Below are 14,939 nucleotides of genomic sequence, written 5' to 3' on the forward strand. Positions count from 1 at the left end.
TTTTTTTTTTATTACTCTCTGTTCTTTGTTTCGTTTATTAATTCCGTCTTTTCTAAGGACGGTTTCTGCTCCGTCACTCTCTCAAAATCTGACAGTTAATTTCCTGTTGAATGCTACGCGGCTTGCTGGATGAAAAAATAAACGGCTATACTGAGCCATACTGTAGGCGCAAACAGAGGTAAGTACATGCACGGACACACACACACACACACACACACACTCACACACACACAAAAACAAAACAACTCTATAAAGTAAGAAACTCAGATGCACAAAGAGTAATCTAGAAACCAATATATTTCAGGTGAGCAGCCACACACATACACACACACACACTCAAGGAGACAGCTATATACATCAACACTGGCGACGCACACACAGCAACTCCGTGGGGAACTGCAAACAGTCTCATGGAATAGGACATCTCATTAACTTAGCATTATCTACCTACACAACCACTCCATCAAACTCTCATTAGGGGGAAGTAGGGGGTCCGGGTGAGTTGGGCTGCTATGGTGTCCCATTTAACACACTCCCCACTGTCACAGGAGCTACTGGGAACCATTATTAGCGTGTCCCTGTCATCATTAACCCTGCACTCCTGCCGTCGCCTTGGCGTCACCTGTGCAGGCCTTGGATCCTGAGAGGAGATGCCATTGGACCGCTGAAGTCTTGGTATAAAAGTTCTTGCTAATATATTTCACTATGTCACTATGCATTAACAGTGATATGGCTTTCTTAAGGCCTTTTCTCTTTTGGTTAACTTGAAGAATACTTAAAATCCACAAGGATTTTTTAAGAAAGACGTTTGAACCGAACGTTTTCATCTACTTCTTTGAGAGCCAACGGCCTCTCATTCTCTTCTTTTCCTACTTTCCGTTAGTCTGGATCTCCTGATGCAAATCCAGTCGGCCATCACAGACAATGAGTACTCCACTTTGCAAAATCAACACACTGATTTGGACAAACTCAGCCAGTCGCTCTGGAAATTCACTTGGGCTGCTTAAAAACTGGACTGACTATAATTACTCTGGCTACTGTCATTCTCATTACTGTAGGGGAAGGGAGGGATGAGGGGGGGAGGCGTGCATGCGCTCGGTTAGCCGTGCTCTAATGAGGCTCTATATGTAACATGGAGATCACAGCTAGCCAGCGTGGTGATGTCACCAACCTGACCTGTGCAATTAGCCCTCCAGGGAGGGAGGGGAGAGGGCCGGGGAGGTAAAAGAGCTCACTCTATTAGACTAACTTCACTTTCAAGCATTATCTCTGAACAAACTGCATCTCAGCACTCGACACGTCATTCTGTCAGGGGTTACAGCAGCATTCTCTCCGGAAATCTTCCCAGAAGTCATTTCTTCGCTTCCGCTCTCGGCATTAGGGGTGCTTTGTTTTCTGCAATTGTGACAACAACTCTGACGGTGTGTGGTGTGAGTTGAGTGAGTGTAGTCTTAATAAGCTTTCCTATTTGGTGCAGTGGGGAGTCAGTGGGTGGCTGGTTATCGCCAGCCATAACGAGGGATGTGAGAACGCTGTCTAGCACTGAGGATGTATTTGTGTGTGTGTGTGTGTGTGTGTGTGTGTGTGTGTGTGTGTGTGTGTGTGTGTGTGGCTGTTTTCAGGACAAGGATTTAATTGACGTGTGTGTACGTGTACATTATGTGTGTGAGCTCACACTCGCGCAGACTTGATGAAACTTGCGAACACCTTGCCATACAGTGTTTGAGATGAGGTGTACGCACGCACGCACACACACACACACACACACACACACACACACACACACACACACACACATACAGATAAGGCTCCACACAAACTGAAAGACACAACGGCACAGCGGCTCATATCAGGTTTAGCATCCTGTCTACTTTGAAAAGAGAGGAGAGGAGAAATGGAGCAAGGATGACGGCAGACTAATAAGAGGATGTGGAAATGAAGGAAGGATGCGTATAATAAAGTGCTTTAAAAAAAGAAAATGAAAAAGCATGAGGAATCAAAAAACATGTTGATTAACGGGAATAGAATGTTTTGGCAGCTGGATATGCAGGATCACGTGATCTTGACAAATCCATCTCTCCTTGCCGTGTGCTTGTGGCGGGACATCGCACCGATCTATGAGGAACTAGTGGCAGCTAGAGATGGAAGCTACAAGTGTGGTTTATGTTTGATGACCAGCGAGAGAAGCAACAGTGAGACATTAGCGTAGATGCTCCATAGCATCAGTTATATTAGAACCGGGAGTCTATCTCATTAAAAGAAGAGCGAAGAACGTCACTCAAAGCTTTCCTCCATGATGGGAAAAAGATGTTTTCGTTCTCACATCGACTGGCATCGGCAAAAATCTGATTTACCTTACGGGCTCCGCCGGTGCTCCACTTGATTTGATTTGGTTTTAGTTAGCCCATGATAGACAGCGATGGTTCACCCAGTCACCTGCCAAGTGTCCTTTTGAACGTGCCAGCCCTTTTTCCAAACAGTTTGGCTCCTTTCCTGATGGTTCTGTTTAACAAACCATCTGGCATATCAGTGTGCATCTGAAGGAAAAAACGAATGCTACCTCTCTGCAAGACGCAGTATGCGAAGCAAAGTCAGCAGCAGGCTTTGAGCAAACGACGACAACAATGGCAGGAAGTTTTGAAGAGAAGCATAACTTTTTCCACCAATGATCAAAATCAGAAGTTCTTCAAATATACCGGTGTTAAGCAGGGATGTTTCAGCCCTGAGCTGCTGCCTCGTTGCTATATTTCAGTCTTCCAAGAACACAGGGTAGTATTTGAAAAGATAAAGTTTAAAATCTTGTATTTTTCGAAACATTCGATGGTGATAAAACCATGATTCGACAAGTCTCACGGTATGATGCTCAAAACTTAAGTTACTAGAAAACACAGGGATTACGTGCCCGGCTCGATTTGTTCTACGGAAGAAGAAGAAGGCGGCAAATAGCTCAGAGCGAGTGAGAGAACTGGCAAAATATCCTGTTTGCCTTGGAGAATGAATGAGAGCGAGATAGAGAGCTGAAAAAAAGGAGAGTGGGAGCAGGAGGAAAAAAAAAACAGAAAAAAAACAAGAGAAAGGCAGAATAAAGAATGAGTAAGTAAGAAGAAAAGAATTAAATGAGCCAGCCAGAAAAAGTAAGAGCTGGCTAAATAGCCTATCGGCCTTGGAGAATAAAGGAGAGACACTCAGAATAAGAAACAGCCGGAGAAGAAAGAGAGAAAGGGGGGAAAAAAGTGAGAGAAAAGAAGAGCGATGGATGGGTGAGCCAAAGCTCCCGTGAAAGTGCGGCTCGGCTGGGGAGGAATAAGGAGCTTAGGAATATATAGAAGCAATGCTGCTGCGTTCAGAGGCACAGGGAGAACAGTTAATCAGCCAAGCAGAAATGTTATCGCAGTAATTAGATTGCTCTGTATGTATTTGGAGAGGGGCGCACACATCCCGGTGGAGTCTGCAAGTAAAGAGAGAAAAGAGGGAGACAGATAGAGGGAGCCGTGAAAGGGGAACAAACGGAGTAGAAGACCGAGAGAGTAATGGGAGGCACGGAGAGAGAGATTAACACTGCAGAGAGTTGTGATGTAACACGGCGCCTCCTTCTCCTGTTCTGGCAACGCGGCGCTGCTTCGCGGTGAGACAAGTCGGAAAATATTCCAGGCTTGAAATAGACAGAATAACATTCGCGGCAGAAAATAGACAACAAGCGCTCTTTAAAATTGGTGCGGTTTCCTGGTGGAACTGAGGATCAGGCTACAAGTGGACTGTCACCCAACAACAAGGTCAAGCCAGGCCACTGATATCCCTTTGCCGTGATCGACGGCGCCACCAGCCAATCCGGGGCCTCTCTGCAGGAATCCCCGCCTCCGTTCGATAATGAAAACAGCCAGCAGGTCCCGAGTTTTCCCCACTGGGCATAATTAAATCTATTTATCTGACTTCCTCTCCATATGCCCTGTGCCGCATACCAGCAATTTGGCCCAAATCGGCTTCCATTAATGGCTGATATTAGCAGTGATAGGGCTGGAAAAAAAAGCAGGGGAGAGTGTGAGAGATAAAAGCGCCGCTGAGGAAGAACCACCCGATGCTAATCAGAGTTAAAACAGCTTCACTTAGAGCATATTAATAATGTAGGGAGGACGATGCGGGCGGACGATTCATCTGTTGGTTCTTATTTTGATATGTAATTCTTGAGACTACATTAAGTCAGTTTCACGGGGGGGATGAAAAAAAAAAAAAAGGATAGAAGGAGACGGCAAAAGATACGAAGTCAACAGATGTTATTACTAGCATTTGCAAACCAATTCCGGAGAAGATGGAGTGACTTCTGCATGAGAAAACAGGCTCGTTGCCTGTCTAGTAAACAACCTTGCTGCGAATACTTAATGGTCAAATTGGGAAAGAATCAGTTTAATTTCCTTTTTAAATGACTCTAATTTAACACCTGGCGGAGGCAAGATGGAGGCAGACAGACAGGTATGAATGCACAGCAGGTTGTTCTCAGGGGAACGGAGAGCGGATATGGAAAGCTTTCCTTAATCAACGCCTGGCCAGTCCCCCCCGAGTACTGATGCTTCAGTCAGACAAAAGAAAGAGCGACAGAGGGAAGGGAGGAAAAAGGGGAGGGGAGGAGGAAAGAAGGGACCACGGAAGGATACAGGAAAAGGTAGGAAAAAAGAAGAGGAGACAAAGAGAGGAAGGAGGAAAGAGGAGTGTTGTGGGGCTTCATGACAGACAGCAAGGGAAGTTAAGGGGGGTAATGGAAGAAGATGAAAGGATGAGGGGATGGAGGGAGGAAAGATCAAGATCAAGGGATGGAAAGCAATACGTGACGAAGAAGAAGGTACGGAAAAAGGAAAAAAAAGAGTAAGGGAAGTAAAAAGAAACAAAGTGCCAGGAAAAGGACAACATGGAGAGAGGGAAGAAAACAGGGAGTGATGAAGGGAGGCAAGAAAAGTAAAGGAGGCGGATAAACGTGGAAGAAGAGGTTTTTCCGACAGTGGGGAGTGCTGCGCTGTCCGGGGGCCGCCTGCTGAAATATGGGCTTCCCTTTAATTGTTTTGCATCCTGATATGGGGCATATTTTAGCAATTCCACAGAAAATCTGTCGCCCCCGGCAATTTGTCTTGTCTTTTCTCTTCCTGTTCCCCCCACACTTCTGTCAGGGAAACCATTAATATTAAACGAGACCAGTGGGCTACACGCCTCAGTCTCACACGCTGCCGCTGTGGAGGGCTGTTTGTATGTTGTATCTTTGTTTGTGTGTGTGTGTGTATTAAGTACACAACTCTTCCATCCTACTGTCCTACATGTTCATAGATTCAAAGTCATTTTGGGAGAAGTATGCAGATCTCACACTATGGAAAAACTTCAAGTCTTGAATTCAAAAATGTACCAAAAAGAAGTCATTTACTTACTCCAGTTTACACGATATGGCGCTTAGAATTACCATGACTGAGAACCTTCATCAACACAAATGGGGACTTGTGTTTTGTTAACAAACAAACTAAACATAAAATGGCTCCATACATCCAGTCCGGAAATATTCCAAGTCTCTGAAAGTTCTCAGATCCTAAATTGATTTGAAAAGCAGTTGTGTACAGCCTTCTGAAATGGGAAATCTTCAAGTGTTAGCACTCACTCCACATCTGAGGTGGGTGTAGAAACAGACTGCGTGTCAAGAGTGTAAATAATGTATTTTCAAAGGGCTTTCAGAGATCTGTGTTACACCAGGAAATCTGTCAATAGATTATTTTTTCAATGTCTTGCTGTAATTTTTGACAGGGAAGTTAATTGTCAAACTGTGAGACACCCTAACTTATTTACATAGAGTATCTTTGAGGTCGACATTGATGTTTAAAGCATATTGGCCGATATGTCAATATTGGAATTTGGAAGATTACTCCCTCATAGGGATCAGGCACAAAAATAAGTCGGCCTCTAAACACAACCACCCTATCTGCATGGCACTAATGAAAAGCTATCCTTGCTCAAAATGTACAGCCTCTTCTCTTTAAAACACAGTGCATGTTAATGCTTCAAAAATATATGTGCATACATGCATTTTAATGCATGGTTGATAATTTCGGATCCTGTGACATTAGAGGATTTAATGCGAGTGAAAAAGTGATGTTTTGATACCCTGAGCCGCCATCATGTTTACTGCTGAAAACCATCTGTGATTGCGTCTTCTTAACATTTTCTCAGCTGCAGGCCGGGGAAAAGTTTAGGTCACCATGGCTGCAGATGAGAGCCACTGGCAGACTGGGAAAGGTTAAACTCTTGGCTCCTGCGGCCCTCCACACATCCTCAGACAAGAAACAATTAACCTTCTCCGTCTGGAAAGCAGAGGTCACATACCGCGTGTGTTTTAGCGGGAGATGCATGAGGGCGCGAGGAAAGACCCAAGTAGGGATGCATTCTTGCATGTGGGCGACATTAGTGGACCTTAAATGACACAGGAAGTCCATCCATCACTCACGGCATGAAGACGACTGGATGGGACACGACTGACATTGGAGGTGTAATCGCTTCCTGGCGCCCGGGTGCTTTGGGTGTATGTGCGTGCACGGGTACGTAAGATCAAATGCTAATAGGTCGTGACTGTTTCCTGTGGCCACATGAATACCTTTAATTGGCCGGTGAGTGATGTGCAGTCGGCTGCCGAAATGCCGCTGAGCTGTCTGGCCATTACGAATGTGTCTGCACTTCAAACCGTCCGTCCCTCGGGGTCAATCCGAATGTCATAACTCGATAGGAATTGATGGATCGTGAAACTGATCAACACAAATGGAAGTCTCGGCTCACTGTCTCATTTGATAATTACCTTATGGGCAATAACTCCTTGTACAAATGTGGGTATCATGTTCCTTGGTTGGATGAGTCACAGACGTTACCGGTAGAAATAAAAATAAAGAGTTTCATGGCTTAATGAGATCTGTGCCATTTGAAATAACTTGCAAAACTCTAGAGAGCATTATCAAGTGATTTCGCTTCCTGATGATTGCTCCTTACATAACAGTGGATGTAAATCAGCACTGAACATTAAGCCGGATAAAAAATAATAATTACTCGATCATCTGGCTGACTCAAGAGGAGTGTGTAGCTTTAAAGTATGGCCCATGTAACCCCAACACCTCCGTGGGAACTCGAGGAAAAGAAGGGTAAACAAGCCCATGAATAAAGCAATTAATTCTTCAACTGCTCCGGTGGAGTTACTTCACGGTGAAACTGCGGCAGGAGGAGTGAGTCGGCATCTGCGCCTCACCCCTCCCCTCCCTGCTGAACGTGGAGCTGCAAATAAGGCAGAGCTGGAAGCCAAACGGCGTGGTTGAAGAAGAGGACGTGAGGCAGGTGTCGCCACGGCATGAAAGACAAGGAACATAAAAGCCTTTCGTGTGAGAAGAGAGGGGGGATTTCAAGGCGGAGGCACGTGCAATGTAGAGAGTGAGAGCGACAGAATAGGAGAGGGAGGGAAGGGCGGGGAGGGAAGGCGGAGGCCTGTTGTGACTGCCCCTTTATCAGCTGATATATATGCATGAGGATTTCCTCATCATCTCCACTGTCAATTCCCCGTCCCTCTGATATTTGACTGACAGCTCACATCAACACCAATAAACCCGCACATCATTTCAGGAAAGCTGCCCATCGCGCTGGATGGAGGGTAGAAATGGAGGGAAAAAAGTTAATTTGTTTTTCCGGCGGCTGCCGTCGGTGATAGCGCCCGTGTCTGTTTGCCTCCATGGCAAAGTTGCAAATTAGAATTGTGCCTCAATAGCGGGTACAGGGAGCGAAAGCTCATTTTCAACGACTAGAAAAATACTTGGCAGCTTCTTATATTTAGAATGGCGGGAGTCTTGCGGGGTGCAAATTGCACACAAATCGGAATTATGACAAGGAAAAAGAAATAGCTGTCATTTTAAGACTACTTTTCCTCTCTGAGAGGTGATTCACTGTTTGCTGTTAACAGTATTTTCATTGTTACGCCACATTTCGGGGTTTGAGGGGTTTGAGGGGTTTGGTGGGAAAACAACATTCGGCACTGTAATGGCAGATAGGCTTGAGAGTCATAATGGCTTCAAAAGACAAGGACTGACTTGAACTGAGAAAATGTACGTAGAACATACAGTACGCAGACATTCATTCACACTGTGATTCACAGTGACATCGACCAGCCGCAACATTAGGGGGTGTACTTGGTCTGTAACGGTGTTTAGGTGGGTGGTGTGTGTCAAGTGGCATTCATGTGAATGCCAGAACCCGAGGTTTCCTCGCAGAAGAACTGCATTGTAACAAGATGATGAGTGTTAATCACTTCATCTGCCAGTTCTTTTAATGGTGCGGTGTATGTTCACACACGTGCACACAAATAACAAGACTATGCTCCTCTAACTGAGGGTTAACACCAACAGCAGATGAGAGACAGTAGTGTGATATTAACCCTCGGCGGGATTTGCATGATTGCCGTCTCCACTTCAATCATTCCAACCTTTGGCCAACAGGAACACTTGCAGACTGCGAATACAGTTTGCAAGGCTATACGATCCCCGGGCACATGTATTTGAGGCAGCCGTGATTAGTAAGCCGCAGCGGTGTGTTCCATACATGTCAAGTGTTGCAAAGAAAGTGATTTGCGGTTGCATATATTATTTATGGAAAGATAAAGAGATGAATCGAGATGAAGAGAGAGCGTGATAATGCTTATCCGCAAGAGATAGCTTGGTCCCATGTGCAAAATATACGGCCTTATGCATATTTTACAAAAGAGAATACTAACATTATTAAATACTCTCTTGGAGGCTCTGCTCCATAGCAGTGCGGCTAATAGCCCTTAAATGCCAGATGAGATGGTGGATCAAAGAAATCCACCTGCAGTGCATTAACCAACGGTGGGATTAGGTAATACACCTCCAATGTACCGCTGTCACAGCTTAGAGTCACCGCTGAGACACCCACACAAACATGTCAGAGGGATTCTGGCATGCCTACCAACACTTGTGACAACCAGGGCCCATTCAAATAGCTGTGTGCACCTATCCTTCCTTCCTTCATTTCCTTTACTTCCTGTTTTTGCTGGTCTTATGCGTTTATAGTCCCAATCCATGACACTGTTGGGGTCTGTTTTGGCACCTCATATTGACAACAAGAAGGTTTTCATTGTTACAGGCAGCTAAAGCTTCTATATTTGCTGTTCATCTTCCCCTGGGTTATTCTCTAACGCACAGGAAATGATTTAATGGGTGGTTGCTGTATCGCAAGCAGCTGTGCAAACTGAGAAAAGAGCAATAATAACAGAAATGTCACAGAGACAAAATCTAAGCTCGAGCAGCAGGTCTGTGGGAGCTCATATTAGCACACTTGATTGCAGAAAATTACGAACTTGTGTGAATTCAAGCGGGACATTTTGCTTGAAGTGGTCTCGTTATATCAACAGTTCATTCAAGGAGGTGGACAGATGAACTGGGAAAGGAGCGCCTAAGTCTATATAGAGGGCTGAGTGGAGAGCTGACAAGGCAGCAGCAGGAACCTGCGTGGGACAAAAACGAAGGGGCGCAATTGAGGTCCTGACGAGAGTAAATAAATACATCTGAGGACAGCCAGAAGAGAGGAGGCTCATCGTGAAACTAAAAAGAGGAAGGGAGCAAGGACTGATTGTAAGGGAGTGAAGAGGCGGCGCGCACAATAACAGCCGTAATCCAACAGAAATCATCTTGCAGCAGGGCCCCTCCAGTTTGACAACAAGGCTTTGGCTCTGTAGAGCACAGCCCACCAGTGACTACCTTTCAACCCTGCACATCCTGCTGCTCCGCGATAGGATGAGAGCGGAACGGACGGCGCTAATTGGCTTGCTTCCCTGTCGGATTTCTTCAGCGCTGCAAACAGAGAAGTGGGGGAGAGGATATATCATGTAGTATGTGGATTTGTAAACAGCGGATCAAAACCCTCGGCTTTCATGTCCCTTACACTGGCGGAGGGGTGTTGGTGCACTGTCACAGCGGGACGCCCGCTGATAGCGGCGGCTAAACGTTGATCCTGACTGACTGAGTGACGGACGGGACGCGGGGACAGACGGGATGTGTCAGTGCCCGGCAGGGCTGTCGGGGCAGTTGAGCAATGATGCACCCAATGATTGGTGACACGCGCTAAAGCACACGGAGCCACACACGAACACACAGCCTCGAAAGTGCACACAGTCAAATGTCACCTGGGAGCAACACTTGCTCGGTGACACAAGCAGAGGATGTTAGTCACAAACTATATCCTTCAAACCCTGACCTCCCAATTAAGTCATGTTGGATCAAACCATAATATGTCTAATCCTTGAACGAAAACAAGTATGAGCTCAAGGATAAGCTGTGCACACTGGAATTAGTGCCAAGATCAACTTCCCAAGGATGGAAAACTTGTAAAAATATCACCTTATAGCACAAGGAACTTTTACTTTTTGGAAAAACACTGTCGTTGGCAAAGCTTTTGTGAAAAATCAGAGTGCAATGTAAATATCCTTGTGTGATGAAGACATCTGAAACCCCTGACCAGGTTATCCTCTTTGTTCTACAGGAGTATGCGGATGTGGCAGCAGTACTGAGAGAAAGCAGCAGAGCAGCCTGACTTCCAGTGTTAGTCTTTCCGCGGTCTGTCAGCGGCGCGGCCCCCGAGGCTACGTTCCGGGCAAAGATTTCACTCCTGTCTGCTGAATACAGACAAGACAGGCAGTCAACCTCTACTGAGTGAAGGTCTGAAGGGCACCGCCATTTGTCTTGGCTTATTTAGCAATCAGGGAGACGGGATGAGAACGGCGCTTTGAGGGCCCGGTGATGAAAAAGAGGAGATGCCACATCTGAGGCCATCACACTCCAGAGTGACAGGAACACGAGCGGAGGGAGAGAACAGCACAGCTAAGCCAACACTTGACTAATCATTCCCAAATGAAATACTCAACATCAGCTCTTACACAATTGCTCACTTGCCGGCAGCTAAAATACTGAAAAAGTTACATCTACATGCACACGTGCATTAGTATCCTGTTTATGTGTATTTGACCATATTTGAGATGTGGTGTGATATCTGCTTCTGACTGTATGCCTGCAGGCGAGTCCTGATCTCTCACAATCTATATCGTCATCATGGTGTGAGACGATATTGTCAAAGGCTTTGAATGTCATTATGTTCTGATAGGGCATAAGTGAAACATTGGAGCTAAAAGGACCCATCAGCTTCTTACAAATCAGCTGGAAAGTTTGGAGCGCGAGTGGTGGATCGAATGAGGACAGTGTGCCGTGTGTGTGCGCTGTCTAACATTTGTATGCGAGTGGAAAACATGTCGAACTTGCCAAAGTACTATATATCAGACAGCATCCTCCAAGTGTGTCAAACAACGGAGGCAATAAAGTCCAACAACTTATCCGCACTGTTGTTAAGCAGCCTTTAGATGTAAAAGCAGACAGGGACAAACCACCAGATAAAAATCACAATGTGGGATATGTACACAAAATTACACTTTGCAAAAAAGTCCTAGTTTATTTTCCATTTATGTTCACTGCAATGCACTCTTATCTACTACCACAATAATAAAATATCATCATATCTTGATACAGTTAATATTGAACAATCCCTCAGCTCTACTTCAAGTCACAGCTGAATTATAATTACTTTTGACTGGGCCAATGACGGATAAGTGAAGCAAGTCTGACACCAACTGGACTGTATGTGTGTGTCTGGTCATTTCATCATTCATAAACATACATCATCCATTAATTCAAATACAGCCAGCAGGTGTAATAATGTACCATACTGAAACAGTCTCCACAATGCTTTGACATCAGACTGGCTGTGCCGAGATAAGACGTCCTGTCTGCAGAGTTAGGAAATGATGGTCTTCATATAAAGAGGATCGCAAATGGATTTAGCGAAGAACAAATGTTCCCACAATAAATATGTGATCTCCAGAGGTCACCTTATACCCAGCTGTTCGCCACATACTGCTGCCAAAACCAACTTGTTCTTCAAATACTGGCGCAGCTAAACTAAATATTTATGGCCGCTGAAAGGACAGGGCTGACTTCCAACATTTGTTGTGCTAGCTGCTGTTGCGCACACTTTCATTGCAGAGGTAAATTGAGGTCATATGTTTATAATTTGCCCTTTTCCTAATGCTGCCATTGGAGTAAAATAACATTTGAGAGCTGCAATTAGATTGAGCAGCGCAATACTCCAGCTAATTAAGTCATATTTCAAGTTCAATAACGATCAAGCCGGCTAGATAAAGGCCAGAGAGAGAAAGGCGAGTGTGTGGAGCAACAATCTGGAAGCCTTTTACAAGGCTTACTTCTATTGTTGAGTTAGAAAAGCACTCAGCATCTGTGCCTGGATGAACAGTGGGCTGGTTTTGAGTGTCTCTGACTATTGTTGCCAATTCAAAAGGTTTGCAGTGAGAAAGACGAGAAGCTGTGTGTCCGTCTGTGGGTAATTACAAGCATGTGCCAACAATCACATTTATGTCCAAAAGCTCACAGAGGCAAGCACGGAATAAAGAATCTGATCAGATTTTCCCAGGTCAACGCTGAGCTGTCCGAGCAGGAGGCTTTTTCATTTTAAGCTCCATACAGTGCCAACATAAAAAGTCTCACATTTTACCAGCAGGACTCATACTTGACTGTCATCTAACATAATCACATGTGATGTGAAAACTTTAGATTTCCACTTAGTCGAAGAATTGTACATGTGCATTTCATGAACAAACCCTTAAGAGACTGTAGAGAGTCTCCTCTACGTGGCCCTCTTTTCCCATTTCCATCAAAGTTAAGTTTACAATGAGGTCATTTTCATGAAATGGCACTTCAGCAATTCATTGATGTACTGTTCAGTTTTCAACTATTAAATTAACAATTTTGATAATTGTTAAATTGTGTTGATATCCTCTGATTTCAGCTTCTTAATACTCCCCAGTTTCTTTAATATCCCCTGTGACAGGGAAACACTGATCACCATTTTTCACAATTTCTCTAAGATGTTATGGACCACAACCTGATAGATTAATCAAGAAAATAATCATTAGATTAATTGACAAAGACAAAACACCAGTGCCGGTAATCACAAGCTTGCTGCATATCGGCCCCGATAATTTGTCAGGTTGATTATCGGTCAGTCGCCAGGCAAGAGAGGATAAAAAGAAGGACAACTTCAACTTAAACACATAGAAATGCAAACTCTATGCTTGTGGACTACAGATGCAGATATTTCTTCCCAAACATATAAACACAATCTGTCACACAGCTGGCAGTGTCAGCTTCTACATATTTGCCTCTTTCGGCTGCAGAGACACAGCAGAAGCGTGATGTGTGCGGTAAATGGAACTCTATAGGATGCCACAGGGCTGAAAGCAAGTACATTTTATTGGAGAATTCAACTAAACAACCACCTTTCTGATTGCTGGGTGGAACTCCGCTTCTCTGTGCATGTCCTTCATCTTGCCCTTCTCGTCCCTGCCCTACTCTCTCCACCGCCGGCCTAACCATGTGAACATCTCTTCCATTACTGCCCTTGACACTGTGGCCGATTGGATTCTTATCTGCCATCTGTAGGCCAACGCTCAGCCTGCGCTATCTCTCGCCACAGCCTAATTGAATCTCAAGTGTTGGAAGTGCAGTGATACACTGGCCACACCGTGTCACCGCCAATAGATAAGGATTGCTGTTGGAGGATTGGACCACCACAATCACGATGGGGACACGTTGATAAAGGGGTGACAAGCGGTTTGGGTTGGTACTGTGTCGCTGGGACTTTACTTGGATTGAGAGATAATGGATACCCTCCATTACTGAGAAGGTTGTGTTCATATCCAATAATCCTATAGCCTATAATCCTGCTGTGCTCAGTGGGTGATTTGTTGAAACCTAACCAAGGAAAAAGTAGGGCAGGGTGCTGCTGTTTTCCATCAATTTCTACATAAAACCCACATTTTCCTGTTTGCAGAGGGGATGTATCTCATGTTACAAAACTGCTTGTGTGGTTTTAAATGTGATCTTAAACCACCTCAATCTGCAGAGAAGACAGACATAATAAAAGTTAGATGACCAATAGTACCAGTCCTCCTCTGGATATCAGTTCAGTGTGATCACAGTAATCACAGTTTTGCTGATGCTCCAGAGAGACCTTGGGGGTTTTGGAGTCATGATGAACCTCAAGCCTCATTACCTCCTTTGTTTTAGCTCACATTTGTCTCGTTAGGCAGGTGACCTTTTCAATTTAGAGAATCAAGGCAGTGGCGTGGCAGTCTTTGAAGCTGCTTTGCCTAATTTATCCTCGGCTAATCAATCACACAGAGACACCTTGATGCAAGAAAGTTTGAACAAAAGAAAACCCACAAGCATCATAAGGGTGTCTGAAGTTAAAAAACAACTGCGGACTCATGACTGATGACTTTTTAGGGAAGTTAAAGTGCTGAAGGACTTCATGTTTCCTACCTTAAGAGGCCAAATCCTTTCTTTTTGGTCTTCTTCTCCGGATCCTCCACAGAATCATCTGCTTTCTTCTTCCCTTTGGTCTTTTTCTCTTTCTTCTTCCCTTTGTTTTTCTTCTTCTTCTTCCCGTCCTCTGCGTCCAGGCCCTGGCGCGAGGAGCTGCTGACGGGCGTTTCGTGGCCGGAGCTCTGCTCTGACATGTCGTCGTCTGAGGAGGATGAACAGTTCACGCGGTTAGACGCGGAGGTGTGGGTGGGCAGGGGTTGTAGTCGATGCAGAGACACAGCTGGGATACGTACTCATAAATGCAGCTGCGTGTGTTACATTATCACTTCATTCAATATGCATTTCACTGTGCTGTTGAGACATCTGCTCAGTAAGCTAGTTAGACTCCTATTAAGCAGCCTTTCTCCCAGTGCACGTGGCTGGCCAGAGGCAAGTCTCTACACCTGAATAACTTCTACCAGCAGTCATATCCTCTATCCT

The 14,939-nt window shown here is 45.0% G+C and overlaps 1 protein-coding gene across 2 annotated transcripts in view; it reads right to left on the minus strand.

The window, feature by feature from the left end:
* pard3ba (par-3 family cell polarity regulator beta a) overlaps positions 1–14,939 on the minus strand; it is a 171,824-nt gene that overhangs the window by 51,380 nt on the left and 105,505 nt on the right. For both annotated transcript variants that reach the window (XM_037091436.1, XM_037091437.1), the window contains exon 19: positions 14,457–14,661. In XM_037091436.1, coding sequence (XP_036947331.1) covers positions 14,457–14,661 — 205 coding nt within the window. The remainder of the gene's footprint in view (positions 1–14,456; positions 14,662–14,939) is intronic.

Source organism: Acanthopagrus latus, chromosome 24 (assembly GCF_904848185.1).
Source record: "Acanthopagrus latus isolate v.2019 chromosome 24, fAcaLat1.1, whole genome shotgun sequence".
In the NCBI taxonomy this organism is placed as follows: Eukaryota; Metazoa; Chordata; class Actinopteri; order Spariformes; family Sparidae; genus Acanthopagrus; species Acanthopagrus latus.